Source organism: Rhipicephalus microplus, unplaced genomic scaffold (assembly GCF_043290135.1).
Source record: "Rhipicephalus microplus isolate Deutch F79 unplaced genomic scaffold, USDA_Rmic scaffold_16, whole genome shotgun sequence".
In the NCBI taxonomy this organism is placed as follows: Eukaryota; Metazoa; Arthropoda; class Arachnida; order Ixodida; family Ixodidae; genus Rhipicephalus; species Rhipicephalus microplus.
Window position 1 is genome coordinate 7,791,117 of NW_027464589.1, and position 17,631 is coordinate 7,808,747.

The window sequence follows — 17,631 nt, forward strand, 5'->3', positions numbered from 1 at the left end:
TCCCTCCTTATTTCATTTTTGCCCTTTCGGTAGTTACTCAAAGCCGGTTTTTTCTCCATAGCTGCCATCCAGTAAATCCTCTCCGCCTCCCTGACTTTTCCCTTAACGCTCTTTGTTGACATATGGCTTACAATACCAGCCGTATACTTACTAGTGAGTCTTCTAGTTCTTTTTCTCCACTGTGTGTCCACGCTCTTCCTATACAAATAACGGAACACCTTCTCTGCCCATCTACTCTCCTTCATATTTCTTAGCCTTTCTTCGAACCTTATTTTGCTCTGCGCTTCCCTCGCCTCAAAACCTGCCCACCCCATATCGCCCTTTACAGCCTCGTTTGTCGTCTTCCCGTGAGCACCCAACGCGAGGCGTCCCACAGTCCTTTGATTTACATCCATTCCCGATTGCACCTCTGCCCTCATGCACACCACTGAGTTCCCAAAAGTAAGCCCTGGAACCATTACACCCTTCCACAGACCTCGAAGCACCTCATACCTATTGTATCCCCACAACGCTCTGTGCTTCATTATTGCCGCATTCCTCTTTCCCTTTGCTGCCGAGGCTTTTTCCTGTACCTCCATGTATCTATCACTCTCATTTACCCATACTCCAAGGTACTTGTATTCACTTACCCTCGGTATTTCTTGGCCTTGTATGGACACCGTCTGATCACAGGGATCATTGAATACCATCAATCCACACTTCGTTACACTGAATCCTAGTCCAAGAGCTTCACCTTCCCTTCCGCATATATTCGCCAGCTGCTGTATATCATCTCGACTGTCCGCAAATAAGACGATATCGTCCGCATAAAATAAACCTGGAAGCTTCTGCTCAATCATCATGCCGCCCTGTTTGTGTGACAGATTAAAACCAATGTTGCTACCTTCTAGCGCCCCAGACTGACGCGCCAAATTTCCCCCCAGCGGCGAGAACGCGCAGAGGGGCCTCGCTAGGCAAGAGGCCACCGCCGCAGTCATCACACCTCCCCATTCTAGCCACCCTAACTGAGTTCCCAAAAGTAAGCCCTGGAACCATTACACCCTTCCACAGACCTCGAAGCACCTCATACCTATTGGCAATGATGATGATGATGATGTGATGGCGGCCGGCCCCTTTGCAACGGGGGAACACACTCAGTGTCCTGGCCTCAAAAAGAAAAGTGGGAAAAGAAAAACAAAAAGCACAGAGAAAAAAGAAAGGACCAAGAAAAGGATCCACACTCTTGAACGACACAGGCAAGAGACGCGCACACAGTGGTCTAGGTCCTAAGTCCGCCGTATAGTTGCCCACCACTCAGTAAGCCGCCTTTTCGTGGCTGCGACCGCGTACCGTCCCCCCCCATTGTCGCTGCTTCCATCTTCATCAAGCCTTTGAAACCCGAGCGCCTGTGGGAGGGTTGCACCCTCCACCTGAGAAGTTGGGAGACTCCTGCAGTGAAGGACGAGATGCTCCTGTGTCTCACTCGCTACGCCGCAAACTCTGCACAGGTTGCTGACCACAGTGGCATCAAACTTTCTGCGGTACTCCAGAGTGCGAAGAGCCCCAGCTCTCGCCTCGAACAGGAGGCTGCTGCCAATGCTATTGTCATAGAGGCGCGACCCACAGATGCTGTCCTGGTGTTTCCTGTAGCACTCGAGAGTGGACTTCGCCTCCATAGCTTCTCGCCATCGGGTTTCTTCTGCTTCTCTGACTCGCATATGCGAAATTAACAGCGCCATCTAGTGAACGCAGCAGGTACCCTATCCGCCATTTTGATGCTGGCGAGGCTCGACCAATACGCACGGCCGACCCGCATGCGAGCGTACCACGGAACGTACGCGCTTCGACTGTCGCAGTCAGATTTTTTTTTTGCTGGCGAAATGCCAGTACACTGCTGTGTTCCGCTGTACAAGCAGCGCGGAGTCACAGACAGCGATGGGAGCAAGGTATGTGGCATGAATTACGTTTTTGCAGCGATCATTTAAACGCAAAACAGGGTATGGCGTGCAGAAGCTTTATGGGCACATTCTAGGTTGCATGAATCTCCGCGGTGCACGGGCTGCACGAGAGCAATGCAGGACTAACCATTTTTCTTTGTTACTCAGACAGGCCGTGTTTTTATAGGTTTGTCAGCTTTGCGGCTAGGTGTTTTCACTACGTCGGCCCTCTCCACGACAGTGGTGCTCTTCGATTTACCGTCTCGGACTCGCCGAGAAGCTGTCCGGCATTCGAATTTCCCTATGGCTTCGGGGAATCCTCGGACTACCCGCGGCGAGTCCGAGATGGTAAATCGAAGAGCCCCGGTGATTCTCTGCAGTCGAGTGGAGAGTGCGCCGCTGCTGTTGGGGTAACTAGTGTGATAGAACCGAATTGTTAGGACGGGCTGTTTTGTGATGAGATTACATTATGTAGGTAGACGACGTATAAATGTTATTTTTGAAGGTGATTGCGCACAGAGACGTGTAGTGCTTCCGCTACTCCGAGTAACATGCCGTACACGCATCCTAGAAAGGCAACTCGGTTGCTTGTCCGCGTTCAGGCTCCGTTGTGTCCCCAAGTACGGTCACCGCGCAGCAATAAAACTGTCATTCGGAAGATGAGGGCTATGCCCACTTTCGAACAGAAAAGTATCTGCTCAGGCGCTTAACTTCAGTTCCCCCAACGTGCGCGGACGCAGTTTTTCCATTCGGTCCACTCTCACCGATATTCCTTTACCGATGAAATAAAATCGAAAAGATAGCGGGGCGCGCTGCCGTAGGTTTGGAAAACTGGCACCATGAGTATTGCCAGGGCTTGACTGAATGACGTTCTGCATCAGTTCAGAGCGCGGCAGTTCCATTTATTCGTGAGACGGGATTCATTCTCTGCATTTTAGTCTCTTCGGCTCAGTTGTGTTGCAGCTGTTTGGTTGTGTTGCAACTCACCTCACCTGAAAAATGTTTCATGTTGCATTATCAAACATACAGCTGTGGAGGCAGCCATAACTTAGTTGTACGGGATTCTGCCTTTTGGCTGCCTTAGACTCGCAGATCATAGAAACCTTTGAAGCTACCTGGAGATAAAAAATAACTGATTTAAATTCCCCCCAGTGTCCACAAGTGACTAATGCCTCTTAAGGCTTGCTGTGAAGGGCCAAATCTAGGAAAGGCTGCTAGAAAAGGGGAGTGTGCGCAGAAAAAACTGAGGGGGGTGGGTCACATTACAAGTGCATCATTAGTCCTGCAATGCTTGTATTAGTGTGACCTCTATTCTTTGTGAGATGAATTTGTGATAGTGCCTGTGTTTGTAAACAACAATCAAACAGTTAAGAGAAACCTAGCTCATGACGTCGCACTGAATGTTTGTTTGCTTATATCTTGTAGGTATCCTTCCACCGCTTTCCGAAAGATGCAATGATATACAAGAAGTGGATTGTTGCGATCAAGAGGGATGAAGGCCCGGAATTTCAAGTCGGCAAGTCAACGAAGGTCTGCTCGAAGCATTTTAGGTCATCGGACTTTATACCTAGCGTTGCGAGTGGCCGCAGCCTCCTTCGGGACTCGGCAGTTCCGTCAGTTTTTGCTTTTTCCAAGGAAAAGAAAGAACGGAAGCCCCCAAAGCCACGTGCTTCACCACAAGTAAGAAGTCAAAACCCGGTTCTAGGCCCAGGAGTGCTAGGCGATGAGCTTATGCATAGCCCAGATGAAGTGAAGGCAGCACCGGTAGGTCTAGAGGAACCCACTAGGCTCAACAGCTCACTTGAAGGTGAAAATGCACGTTTGGCCGAAACGATAAAACAGAAAAACAACGAAATCGCACGGCTCCGAGACGAGCTTTGCCAAATCAAGGAGCAGCTTGTTGCTGCAAAAGGAATCATCGGGCAACTGGGCTTCGAAAAGGCGTCCTTGAGTTGCCAACTTCCTGCTGAAAGAGAACGAACGCCTCCCTTCACAGTGGAACGGTTCAAGGACTGCGACGAAGACATGCTATTTTACACTGGGCTGCCAAGCTACAACCATTTCAAAAAACTTCTGGTCTACTAGAACCCCGGATATGATGGGTGCAACGTTCTACGTTCAGAACGTACAGAAAGCAGTGAACCCAGATCATCGCGAGGGCGGAAGAGAAAACTAAGCACGGAAAATGAGCTGTTTTTGGTGCTAGTCCGACTGCGCCTCGGCCTGTTTGAAGATAATTTGGCTGACAGGTTCTGCATTGCCCAGTCAACTGTGTCCCGAATATTCACATTGTGGATTAACTACCTGTATGCCAAACTAGGCCTGTTATCACTGTGGGCTAATAGAAGAATTGTAGATGCTACAATGCCACCCGAGTTTAAGGAAAAGTATTCATCGACTCGAGTAATCCTGGACGCCACGGAAATACAGTGCGAGGTGCCATCATCCTTGTCCCTACAGTCTACAACGTACTCCCCATACAAGTCGAGCAACACATTCAAGGGACTCATCGGCGTCCTGCCTAATGGCCTTGTCGCCTTTGTGTCAGAGCTTTTCACAGGATCCAGCTCAGACAGAGAGTGTGTGATTAGGAGTGGTTTTTTAGACTTGAAGTTTGACGACGAAGATGCTGTTATGGCAGATAAGGGCTTTCGCATCGAAGATCTCTTGGAAAAGAAGGGAGTGAAATTGAACCTGCCGCCGTTCCTGAAGGGTGGCACATTCTCACCTGAGGAAGTGAAATCTACAAAGGAGATTGCTGCTTTGCGGATACACGTGGAGCGGCGGATACAGCGGATAAAGGCATTCCACACTTTTGATAGACCCACACCGTTAACCTTGGCTCCACTGATTAACCAAATTTGGACTGTGACGGCAATCCTGAGCAACTTCCAGTCTTCTCTCATACAACAGTCAAGTGGCAAACCGCAACAAGAGCCTTAGATGTGGCAAGCTAAAAAATTACGCCCTTTCCCACGAGGGGATTCCTGCGAAGGATGCGGAGCGTAACGGGGCTCCATCTGAACAGCACTTTGCGACTTATCACAAAGTATATATTTTTGCAATGCACCAATAAAGTGCAAGAGTTTTTTTTTTTTTTTTTTCAGCGCACGCACTTGCTTTCACGAGACGAGCCCGCTTCCACTTTAAAAGCTCTGAAGCGACAGTGTTGCTGGTGTCCTCCTGGGCCGGCACGAGCCCCGACCATTGAGATGGCTCCTGGAGCGACAGTGTTGCCGGCGTCTTCCTGGGCGCATGCGCAGGTGGCGTGCGGACGACGGACTATGGAGGGACAGAGCCCAAGCCTAAGATGCATTCGCAGTTACGCTCCGCATCTAAAAGAACACACAGCACTTGGCACGTTTTAATGCACCGACGACTGATGATTGACTGGTTGTGAGGTGTAACGTGTCGACGCTACACAGGCGATAAAGCGCGCCGTAGTGGAGGGCTCCGGAGTAATTCTGATCACCTGGGGGTCTTTAACGTGCACTGAAATCTCAAACACGCAGGCAATTTCACTTTCCGCCTCAGTCCGAAAAGCGGCTGCTCCGGCCAGGAAACGAGCCCACAAATGGAGGATGACTGCAGGATCAAAATGGAGATGACAGCACGGACCGTGAAACTGGTAATCTGCAGCTGTGTGACTTGAGCACTCAGGGGCGCCACGTGCGCGAACAAAAAGCCTTGAGCAAGAAGGCAATGTTGTGCGCTGTTAAGTTGTTGCTCACTGTGTGATTCGTTCAAAGACGTAACCACCAAACTTGTACTCACCGTGTAAATACTTGTGCAATTTTTTTTCCTGGTCATCTCCGGACACCATTCACGCTACCAAAAGGCTCCCGAACCTGGATTCACAGCAGTACTTTGTCAAGCTCTATTATTATTTCTTCGCTCATTTGTAATCCTTCCTTATTGTTCATATACTGTGTTGTGTTTGTTAACCTACCTCAAGTTGACTCTCATTGTAACAAATCTTGCAAAGATTGACTATAAACTGGTTTTGTTTTGTCCATGTGCAGCTCAATGGCAGAAGATGTGGTTGTGTCCAGTCATGACATGCTTTTGGTTACCACAGACTAAATTTTAAGTAATCTAGTCCAAAAAAATGCTCACAAAGGGATTGAGTGGTGCTAGCATGTACATTATAACTTATTTGGATGAGATAAGAATTTAATTCGCGGCATTGCAATGTGGCCCACAATCATAGCTTTTCTCCCCCCCCCCCCCCTTTAGGCATGTTTCGTTGCCTTTTTTGCTTTTTTTGAGGCCGTAGCACTTCTGTGTATCGCTGTGTATCACATGTTAAAACATGTGGAGCTGTCCACCTTGAATGGCTTGAAAGGCGCACTCGCTGCGTGCGGAGTATTTCTCTATTTCAAAAAAAAAAAAAAAAAAGTGCAGGAACACAAAAGTACATGTCCCTTGTGACTCTGTAGCATGTGGTTAAGAAAACTGCTACGTCGTGTTTGCGTCTCTTCCTGCAATATCACTCAAACTGATGCGTTACAAAGCATCACTATGCCTGAAAAATGGTGTTTTTCTGAACTTTCATCGGCGAGATTTTAAATTATTCAAGATTAAATCGAGCGAGTGTGAGCTCACGTACAATATCTATATTCTCTTAGACGTATCCAAAACTTTTAAGGGCTCACTAAGTTCTGTATGAATACAAGCAACTGGATGCTGCAAGTATGTACTAAGATTCATTAAACACTGCTTAAAAAACCTTGGATGGGAGTCTAATAATAATAGGTATGGCATGCAATCTTTTATCTTTACCCAAAATATGATGCATGAGATTTTTCATTTCCTTATTGTGGTCTCCACAACTTGTGCTGTGGCAATGTGAAGTCTAGTGAAAAAAGTGAATCTGAAAAAATTCTTGCACAAAATCAGCCTGTGTATGTTTGGTTCACAATAAAGCAGCCAATGTTTTTATTTCCACATGTCCGCAAAAGGAAAATTTTTTGTCTCAAGGTATTATGTTGTGTTGCCTTCTCTGCGTTGAGATTTTGGTGCACGTTAAGATGCTCAGGCAGCTAAGACAATTTGTACCATCCATTACAGGGCACAGTATTGCCCAGATGCCCAAATGGCAAGTAAAGCTCGGAGCGTTATTTTTTTAGTATTGAAAAATCCTCTGGCACGAAGGTAGCACCGAGTTACCTCTTGGCTAGGGTGTGCAGGTATTGTGCACGCCTCATAGGTTAGGTGTAGCTTTGGCGCACTAATCAGCCGAAATCTGGAAGCTTCACTGATTACCGCCTGGCAAGATGGGGCAGCATTTGCTCAAAGAAGAAGGCATCAAGCCTTTTGCGCATATCCTCCCACTCGTTCCTGTCGAACCAAATGCGCTCAATGCCAATCCACTTTTCCGAACACACGACAAAATCGCCCCACAAGCAGCCAGTGAGGGCCATCTGCCCAAGCACCTGAGCATAATACTCATGGTCTCTGTCCAGCTGCGGTTCACCATTTTCCCCGAACACCAAGGAAAACTTTCTTTTCTTCGCTTCCTCTGGCTCAGAGTCTTTCAGAGAATGGGGGCACTTGACCTCCAACACACCATATGAAAGTTCTTCCGGGTCGTACACGAGTCCGTCTGGTGTTGCACCCAACCAAGGGCACACAGGGTCTACCACAAGGCTGCAATGCTGCACTGACACATTGTGCCCGTAGCTGTTCATGACAGCTATATACCTATCTTTGGCCATGTTCTCATTCCTTATGCCATATTGCACCGGACGGACGTGCGTGAGGTCCTTCGGCTCAATGAGGTTACGGAAGCCCTTCTCCGTCCATGCCTGCCGCCTGACGACGTGGCCGAAAGTTGACGCTGTCAGTCGATTGGCCCGTGCCTGTCGCCAGCGTTCACTGAGCCGCTGCTGCCTTGAGTTCAGCTCGAGGTCCCGAGCTTCTTCTTGTGACAGCTGGATCTCCTGCACAATGTGGAAGTAAATATAGCATGAGAAAGCGCTAGAAACTTTTAACGGCTCAGAGCTTGCATACACTGTACTTTGACTACTAGCAAGACCCAATCAGCTTTCCTGCAGCCTAGCTGGTATGCCAATGTTTGTTTTCGGTACCGTGCTGCACTAAGATTAATAGCCAGTCATCAAAAGACAGATTTAGGAGCCACTTTTAGGAGAGTCAATGGCATGAATGGCAGAACAGCAGCAGCAATGAAATTGTGCTTTTTAATAAGAACAGGCAAGAGAGGAGCACAGTTCCCGGTTTTTTAAGCAAAGCTTGGATAGCTAGGGTTCCATATATTTTTTGCATTTGGATATAGAAGCTCATGAGGCTGCAAATGTTTTCAAAGCGCAATACAATAAAAAGAAGTCCACACGTGTGTCCCCTCATGTTTAAAATGGCATATGCAGTGGATGGTGACCGCGCACATAAAAAAAAAAAAAACGGGGTGTTTGTCGTCCTCGCAAAAGTAGCTAGAGATTTGGGCTTGAGAGTGGCACACACCCCAACCGAGGCATCGGTGTTTGCACCACAGAATGAATGCGCACCTGAGTCGGGCTCCACCACCTGCCGCCGCAGCGTTAGCGCCCGGTCATCCCTATTCTAAAGCTCTATTGTTATAATGCAGGTTTGACAAAATCAGAGGACATGCAATCGACAGTGGCCCCAAGTTCGATTAAGTGTAAGTCTTGGTTTACATTACACTGATGCATTGAAATGAATCAAAATACGGATATTGGGTGGTAAAGCTAGCAAATAGCAAATGTTAGCCTGTAGAAGCACATATGAGTGAGACTGTTTAATAACCACACAGCTTAACATCCTTCAAAGCGTAGAACATAAAGCAATGATCTGCACTGATAAAATAAAGCACAGCATTAGTGCTGGGTTTGCCTGTAGTTTAAAATTGCTTAACCACTATCATCACTGGGGCCATTGTCTTGGCATTTGTAACATTTGGTGGAAGCAAATAGGGCATTCATAATTTTCTCGCTTTCTCTTTTTACAGAGGACTGCATAAAAATATTTCTAGGCTGCATGTGCCCTACATCTAGGTCCACCTAATCAGTTAAAAGCATGAATGGAACACACTCCACCAGTGCAGAGAGAAGTATCTTTTCTATACTGCACTTACAGTCAACACCCTCCATTCTTCAGCCGTGAATCTGCCGGGCAAGGGTGGCTGTGAGGCTCCGTCACTAAACAGAGTCAAAGCTGGCACTGGTGTCACGGTGGCTGCCGCTTGCGAAATGCTGGGTGACATCCACGTAGTGAAGCCTGCAGGGAGTTTTGCCTGCTGGTACGACAGTGCAGACCCCGCAGGCGCAGGCCCAAGCTTTGTGTCCACTGACGGCCCCCCAGCAGCAAGGAGAATGGCAGCAAAGTCGAAGGTCCCGAGGCTCTGGAGGTCCTCTCCCAGGCTATGGATCGCTTCAAGGTGTTGCTGCTCCTTTTGCTCCTCAGCCCGCGCATCAAAAAGTCGCACGGGCATTGGCATGCCCATGCCACCTTCACGTGGACTCCGCCAGTCCACGTTCTGCACGGCCATAGGCCTGATGCCTTGTCGTCGGGGGCGCCTCCATTGCTGCGGCAACTCGGTGCATGAAAGCTCTGGTGGTGCCTCTTTGAAGCCCTTCTGCTTCAGCAGAACAAGGAGGCGCAGAGCCGCAAGAATGTGGCTGCAGGCACCACCAGCCCCAGCAGGGCACTCACAAGTAGAATCTGCCACTGCTCCACTGTCGCTTTTCAAAGCCAAGCTGGCTTTGTACGGCCGCCCACTCTTCTTCTGGCTTCGGTAGCACATGGCACGTGCATAGACAATCCCGAGACTGTAAGAGCAACAACAACAACAAAAAAAAGAACTTTGTAAGCTGCACACAGTCAAGTTTGTCATTTTTTTACCGAGTGCCATATCACAAGTACGAATAAAGCTGTCGTGGCACTTGCCATGACAGCTTTATGCAAAGCAACAAGGTTATGCAACCTACTCTCTACAAAGTAATGACTACTCATTCGGGAAAACCCCTGCGCAGCTGACGTTACAGTGCAATAATACAAAACCTGCATGAAGTGCTTCGATGTGAACAACCTCTAGTGGAACATAAAAAACACTGCTTTTTATTGACGAGTTGGAAAACCACATGCCAATGCTGCTGAAAAATCTCCAAACCAACATGCGCCGAATGAATCAGGTTTTTAAGGAGTCCCACTGTTAACTTACGTTGACACTTGCGGTGGATCAGTTCCGTTCTTTCTAGCCGTCCTTGTAGACCCGTTTAGTCTAAATGTTTAGTGAACAAACTAGCGTACGTCGTGTTTTATACAAAGCAGCATGCGCACTCATAAAGGCAGCACATTAATATTAGACCAGTAATGCATACGTGCGGACGCGAAATTTGTTTGCGCAAAAAACTGTTTTCATAGTACGAGCGATGTCCTTCAAGGCATGCACACTGCACCACCGGAACAGCTGCGAAGTTCCTGCGCGACCACGCCTGCTGATCGGACGTGCTAAAAATAAACGCCAAACCATAGCCTCCTCTTGCCAAGCCATAATGACAAGTTATCCAAGCACGTGAGCACGCGTAGTGAAAGAAACACGCAGTGACATGACCGACCTCGCCGAGAACGCCCGCACGACGTTAACATCGGCGGCACTATTTGTACGTTGCTCCAAAAGGAAAAGCACTGCATGCTTTCAGAAGGTTACACAAAACGTCGCTTACGTACCTTGTGTCACAGGCGTTGGTCACAACCGACGACGGCAAGGTGTACGCTTCCACGGCGAAGGCATAAGATTTTGTTTGCTGCTTAGATGACGTCGGCGCCTGGTTTATTAGGTCCGCTACAGTGTCGTTCGATATATGCGGCAAGTTTTCTAAACAGTTTGTCCACATCACATGTTCGGGCACTGGGAAACGTCTTGCTGTGGCCATCGCAGTAGCTCAGCGCAGTGAAGCGGGTGTCCAGAAGTCGTACGGCCGTACTAGGGTGGCTAGAATGGGGAGGTGTGATGAGCGCGGCGCTTTTTTCTTGCCGGAGAAGGCCCTTCGGCGCGCCGATGCCGCTAGGGGCGCTGATGGCAGCGGCGCGGGTAGTGAGCGGCGCACTTCGCAGTGTTTTCCTCGGGTGCGCTGTTTTTTTTTTTTTTTCAGAGGCGGTAGCTGCTTTACAAGTACTTCGTCAATCGGTGATTGCCATGAGCTACTCTGAAATGCCTGAATGCGTCAGCGACAAAAAAAAAAAAATAGATCCAGCGTCACTGCATTACGCTTGTCCGCAAAACTTAGTGCTTCAGTTCAGCCTTTTGAAGAGTCCCAAGGGTGGCAACGTGGATCACTTAGGGAAAGAGTCGCTTTGTCCGTAGAAAAAATGCTGCATGAGATGAAATAAAATGAGGAAGACTACGAAAGACTTCCATCTGATGCACTAGCAGAATCATGTACCACTGAGCGGTGGATGGTCGCCCTGTATATTATGTGGCAAGCTACGATGTGAGAAATCTGGTACTTTGTAATAATCGTGATGAGTGCAAAATCGCCCGCCTTGTTCCGCAGTGTTGGTGGTTACGCGTTATAAGTAACGCCGTTGCTGGTGTAGCACGTTACTTCGGCAATTAGTATTTGACGCACTCGTTATACATGTAGAAATGGAGCTGCTGCTTAAATTGTGCGAGTTGTAGTTGTCAGCAAGTCGTTCCTGCAACATGGTAGCGCTATTTATCAGTCATGTTTCTAAAATAAAATTTGCTTCTGTTGATAGTACAGGTCGGGGAGCACTAAGTTTTCAGTACCTGGAAAAGCAAGGCTCACGTTTACATAAACAGTTGCAATTCTGGCGGGCGCTGTGTAGGTTAAAGGGGCAAAAATTATTTACACTGCAAATATTTTACACTGCAAATACCTGTGATTACGGTCCGCTAGCACATGCAAGCTACCAGATTTACTGTAATTTTTTTATGTCAGTGATCATATATTTGTGGAGAGGGTTGACGGTGAAATTATATTTTGGCTTTCTGTAACAATGAGAAATGGATTTAACATGGGCCACGTTGTTATAAGCCATCACATACAACTCTCCGGTGCACATTAGACCACTGTGTTGTAGGTCCGGCATCTTGTGCAAATTTTGCTAGTTGAATTCACCTAAATTAGCTATAGTTGTTTCTGTCAGAGACATCACTTCTTTTCTTTTAATAGGTCGAGGAGCACGGGACTAAAAGCTCGAGGGATGGACAAAGCACCGACCCAGTCACAAGTTGGCAAAGCAACAATACACGACAGACATTCATACCTGTAAAATTGAAAATAAACTTTACAAGTATAAAATGCCACCTTAGTACGAATACAAAAGTTATGAAACAAAGCTCCACAAATAGAGAGCGAGGAAATACATATTTATCATAACTTGGCAGGACAATAAAAGCAAAAATCAGTAAGTAGAGTGATCGAAATTCCGGGAGATCTACTATTCGGGAAAGTGAATTAGCTGGGCGAAGCATATAGAGTAACGATTTTGATTATTTAAAATTACTATATCTACAGTAGTATAGTTGGGAAGCATATGTAAGAAATATTTACACATAATATTATAATGAAGTGTCAGAAATCATCAGGATAAACCTATACACTAATACACAGAGACATTACACTTAATGATACAATACAGTGATAAGAATTATTTAAAATGCGCAAGACAGCCAATCGTAGCGACAATTGCAATATTTAAATAGATTCATAGGAAGTTCTCAATGGCAGAAGAAAGGACAATGCGTCAATGTCTTTGTGGTTTAAGGTGGTTAATAGGTAAGGTAGCCTGTAGGATAATGTTCATCCTAAACGCTTCTAGGAATAAGTAAAATCCACACTTAATTGTTCGTGCCTAGTGAGACAAACACTAGGGTTTACGTTTATCTTAGCAAGATAAAAATGTGGTACTACAACCATGTTTAACGAATGCTTCATGACATGTCAATTATAAATATGTAGCGCGGGCACATTGATTCAAACTTCTGATCTTGGAGTATAATCGATAAGGAACCCCAGGTGGTCAAAATTTCCGGAGCCCTCCACTACGGTGTCTCTCATAATCATATGGTGGTTTTGGGACGTTAAATTAAACATATCGAGGCCTTTTCAAGAATGGTTTTCAGAAATGAGACTTTAAAGAGCTTAGGTGCCATGTACTGCCCTGAACTTGCTCGATCAAAATGATTATACCAGAAACGGGTCATCACCACATGGCGTGGGAGAAATTTTTGTGGAGAGCGGCGCATGCTGTCTCGTTTCTCTCCTCCGCAATGTTACCCGCGCCGGTGCATGCAGCGCCCCAAGCGGCATCGGCGCGCGTGGGGACCGGTTTCGGCAGCCGCTTTTCACACCTCTCCATTTTAGCCACCCTAGCCGTACTAGCGAACGCGTTTCCGTCGACCGCTCGCCCACATTAAAATGGCGGCGGGGTTATGGTGGCTAGAATTGGGAGGTGACGCCAACGGGAGCTCGGAGCCGCTCCTTCGTTTCGAGCAGCGCGGCGGTGGCGCTGTCGGCGGAATGGTGATGCTAGTTACGCGCGCGCGCCTTGAGCGCGCGGACCTTTCAAAGATGCTGTTGCTGAAGCATGATTCAGATAAATTGGCGATTCAGATAACTCACTGTGACGATGGCTGATAGAACGCCATTTCAAGCATTAAAAGAAATTGGCTGCCGCTGCAAGACTTCTGTGACGTTGAATCTGCGCAAATTAAAGCTTTCGTTCGCATATCCCTGCAGTGTTTTGGAGTGCAAGGCGACGGCGTTTTTTTTAAAAAAAATATTACCAAAGTTCTGGGCGAGGAAAATAACACAAATATTTATTGCACATCATATTATTAGGAAGATCTATTGCACATCATGGAATACAGGGTAAAATAAAATAAAATGAAAAAATACGCACATTTACATACGCTCGGGAGTAGTTAAAAACATTGAAACATTGCACACAGACAGCGCATCGCTTGGCACTAAGTAATAAGAGGCATACAATCACTTTCCACTCGGCAAAAAAAAAATCAATAGAGCTTAAAGTTACAATATCAAACTCAGAGCACGCGTCTAAGCTTCAGCAATTTCATTCTTTCCTGCTTAGCGTTTCGTTTGCTGTTCTGGGCTTTCACATGAAAGTGGAGCCTAGTAAGAACATAAAACTTGATAATTTTGTTTGTGAGGGACATACTGTGGTCAGGGCAGCCAACAAGTGTAAGCTTTCTTAACTGCAAGAAGGAAACCAAGTCCATGATGCTGTCAGGTTTGACTTCTGTAACACTGAAGCAGTGGGTAAAAGTGTTCTCGAGAGTGGTCACGAGTTCATTGAGCTTGACTGATGGGTACAGCAGGCCTCCTCGGTCAACAGCAGCCGTGAGGGATGCTGCAGCTGGAGATGGATCGTTCTCGCCTTGTAGGAGCTGCTGGCTGCACTCTGCACATTTGGTGCTTGCAATGCTTTTTCTTGCCACATATCCAGCCATGTAGAATATGAGTCTGGCATCGCTGCTTTGCACGACCATGTCTGCATGCTCGGTGCCGTGGCCGTATTCATTGAGCACTTCATGTGCTTCGGCAAGGTTTCCTACGTCAAGAAGCTCGTCTAATTTCCTCCGAGGAGTGAGGTCCTTTCCGTTGTCAGCTCCCAGCAGACTTCTCAGCAGTCCTGAGGACACATTGCTTCCTTTCGGTGGTTTTGCCAAATTCTGGAAGCTCAAAGTGTTGACCGAGATTAGGAACTGGGAGGCAGTCGGATGATCATTGCATCCAGACATTTGTCGGACGATTCCAAACAGCCTCTCCAGGGGGTCCTGACTCAAGCGGCATGTCATCATATAGCTGAAGTTCAACTTCATCGTCAGGTAGCGGAGAAGGTGTAGCGTGCTTGATAAGGTAACACGAAGCCCCTCGGCTGTACTGCGGCTTAGGAAACCTCCGGAGCCAGCAGCTGTTTCCCAATCGTCCAGGTAAGTCAAGAAGTTTTGAATGCACTTCTCGTGCATCCCTCCAGGCTTAAGTGCACCCGAACTGCACCTTGAAGTCATGGCCTCAATGAGCCTTCTCATTCTTTCCACAAAGCTGACTGTCGCCGCTGTGCTCCCATGCTTTTCTTCGATGGTTGCATTGTACAAGAAAAGGCCTCTGAGGACTTCATCACTGTAAAGCCGCACTGCATAATTTACCCTCATTTTCTCAAAGCCATTGGGATGCACAACCGATTTGCTAATATGAGGCATGGCTTTGAGAGTCGTGTCATGCTGTTCATCAAGCTTCCGGGCACAGTCAATAAGGTCAACACTGGCATGGCCTTCTGGCAGTTTCACGCCCGTTCGAACAAAGGTGTTCCTCACACATTTAAGAAGGTGTGGGAAGTCCGAGATGAAGTGCAGAAAACGTTCTGGGTCTGTAGGGTGCTGCCTTCTACATACTGTGTTTTCTTTCCTGCCGTGTATGCCGAATGAGTGCCACATGCTTCTGTTCCACGCAGCTCCATCAGTGGTGATAAAGTCTACGTGCAGACCGGCGTTTTCGCTCATGACTACTGCTTCGAGGATTATTTTGCCTAACGTCTCGGACTTCACATTGCTGCGTGATGCGAACACACCAATAATCTGGTGCCACGTGCATGTAAAAGGCACGAACAATACTACAAGGCCATGGTCACATGCTACGGAGCGCTCACTCTCTGGTGTGAACTTCCCAAGGTCCACAAAACCTTCGATGGTGCCATCGGTTCCCAAGCTCAAGTGTTCAGATAGCTTAATCTCATCAATTAACAGCCCACCATGGCGCTGGAACAAGTCCACAGATTTTGTTTTTTCTGCCACAGCAGCAAACACTTTTTCGCTCAGGCCGAATCCACTCCTGTAACGCTTGAGATATCGACGTAGTGATGTTCGAGAAGGCAACGCCATGATGTTGTTTTTGCGTATATGCTCATAGAGGCGTGGGCTTTTCATGGACATAATAAGGCACTCTAGAGCCCATTCACTTTCATACTTCATCCCTTTCGTGGATTTTCTTTTAGCCGCAGCAAAGCACGCCTTGACTTGTTGCTGCTGCTTAATGGGTAGGGCCTTCACCGCTTCTTCAAATGCTGTAGAATCATTCCGTGCATTCTTTTCTTTCATTTGTTTGATGAGTGATTTAGCCTGCAGGACACCCAGGCGACTCCTTTTCACTTGCGCTGTTCGCAGCGTAAGCCTGTATGAAAGCTTTTGGGACTGGGCCACATTTTTGCCTTTTCTTCGCCTGTAGGACTCACGATTCAGGAGTAGTCTTCTGAGGTGCTTGCATTGTGGGCAGGCTTTTTCTGGCGTTGGAGCAACCCCACGGCAAGATGGGCTGAAGGTTCTGCCATCAAAAGTCTTCTCCTTGTACTTTAAATTCACTCCAAATTCACCAGTTTTACCAAACCCTCTGCATGGTATCATGGAGTCGACGTCGCGAAGCAACTCTTCTGCCATTTCGATGTCGGTAATGTCAAGGGTCTTTATTTTTGTGGCTTGCACAAAAGCTGTCGCTTGAAGTTTGTTTTCATCTGATTGCATTAGCACATACTTGTCAATAGTCAACTTGTCACCATCTAGTGCGCAAACTGTAAACACCGTGGCGTTGTCGGCTCCAGCAATTAGATGTCGAGCCCAGTAAGCGCTGGGAAGACCACACTTGCGGACGTCGGGAATTGCGGGCACATTCGGAACAGGTATTTGGTTACTGTCGCTTTCTGTGCTGTACGAGCCAGCTGTCTCCTCGCAAGCAGACGTGCTTGGTTCCTGACGCCGAATTTTCGATGGTAGGCCGCAAGTGGATGTTCTTGACGTCCTTTTCTTCGGCACTTTCTTTGAAAGATACGCAGGAACATTTGGGAATATGGTTGGCACCGCGTCAGATTTCAGCACCGGTTTCCCTCGGGGAATCTGAACAGTTTCGCCGTTTATCACATGCGTGTAAAAACGCTCAATAAACTGCTCGTCGAAATGAAGCTCACATAGCGCCGACTTCACGTCCAACGACTTGTCGGCACGGGGTACGGCTCGTTGCCAGGCTTCGAAGAGGGCAGGGTCTTTGGGAACAGAGAAAAGAGAAGCACGCTGACCTTGCTCCCTCGATGACACATAGCCGCTCGTGCAGCCAGGAGCAAAGCAGTGGCGTTGCCTCGCTTTCGTAGTGCTGGAGTTCATCCTAAGGTCGGCACTCACACTGTCATGTCAGCAACTAAATACATTTTGCCATAAGCGAGACATCAACGCGGAAAACTGCACACACCCAGACACGCTTCCAGAGGCGAACCCAGCGGCGAGTCGACGAGAGAGCGCGGAGCGCGCGCTTCGCCCGCATCACTATGCCGACAGGAGCGCTGTGGTGGCCGTCGCGGCGGCGCTTGAAAACGAGGATCGCGCGCGCTCGGCGAATATGCGGGCGCTGGCGTCACCTCCAATTCTAGCCACCATAGCGGGGTCGAAGTGCACAGTGTTGCCAGAGCACAAAGCAATTTCGCATATGGTTTATTCACATGGAACACCGCAAAATGCCTTTCCCGTTTTTTTTTTTTATTGATATGATATATAAGGAGATGTTGGCGCACCATTATGGCGCCGGCTACTCCTTAGCCGTTAATTGAAACTTGAACACGTATCTTGAAGCAAAAACATACAAAGCAGTGCATGGAAAATAGAAAACTCAGGCACAGATATGTAAAGACACACTTATACGTACAT

General features: G+C 47.6%; 3 protein-coding genes across 3 annotated transcripts; 2 read left to right on the forward strand and 1 right to left on the reverse strand.

Annotated features, from left to right (window-relative positions):
• Nucleotides 1-1,767: 1,767 nt before the first annotated feature.
• LOC142784955 (peroxynitrite isomerase THAP4-like) lies at nucleotides 1,768-4,001 on the forward strand. Its single transcript, XM_075883348.1, has 2 exons — nucleotides 1,768-1,925; nucleotides 3,342-4,001. The coding sequence occupies exons 1-2, from the start codon at nucleotides 1,794-1,796 to the stop codon at nucleotides 3,999-4,001; spliced, it is 792 nt and encodes a 263-aa protein (XP_075739463.1). The 5' UTR covers nucleotides 1,768-1,793.
• A 279-nt stretch (nucleotides 4,002-4,280) lies between these two features.
• Nucleotides 4,281-6,863, forward strand: LOC142784956 (uncharacterized). The gene has a single exon (XM_075883349.1). The coding sequence runs from the start codon at nucleotides 4,281-4,283 to the stop codon at nucleotides 4,857-4,859; it is 579 nt and encodes a 192-aa protein (XP_075739464.1). The 3' UTR covers nucleotides 4,860-6,863.
• Nucleotides 6,822-11,072, reverse strand: LOC119169204 (uncharacterized). The gene is made up of 3 exons (XM_037420317.2): nucleotides 10,623-11,072; nucleotides 9,028-9,721; nucleotides 6,822-7,858 (listed from the first exon to the last, which is right to left on the reverse strand). The coding sequence occupies exons 1-3, from the start codon at nucleotides 10,826-10,828 to the stop codon at nucleotides 7,178-7,180; spliced, it is 1,581 nt and encodes a 526-aa protein (XP_037276214.2). The 5' UTR covers nucleotides 10,829-11,072; the 3' UTR covers nucleotides 6,822-7,177.
• Nucleotides 11,073-17,631: the final 6,559 nt, after the last annotated feature.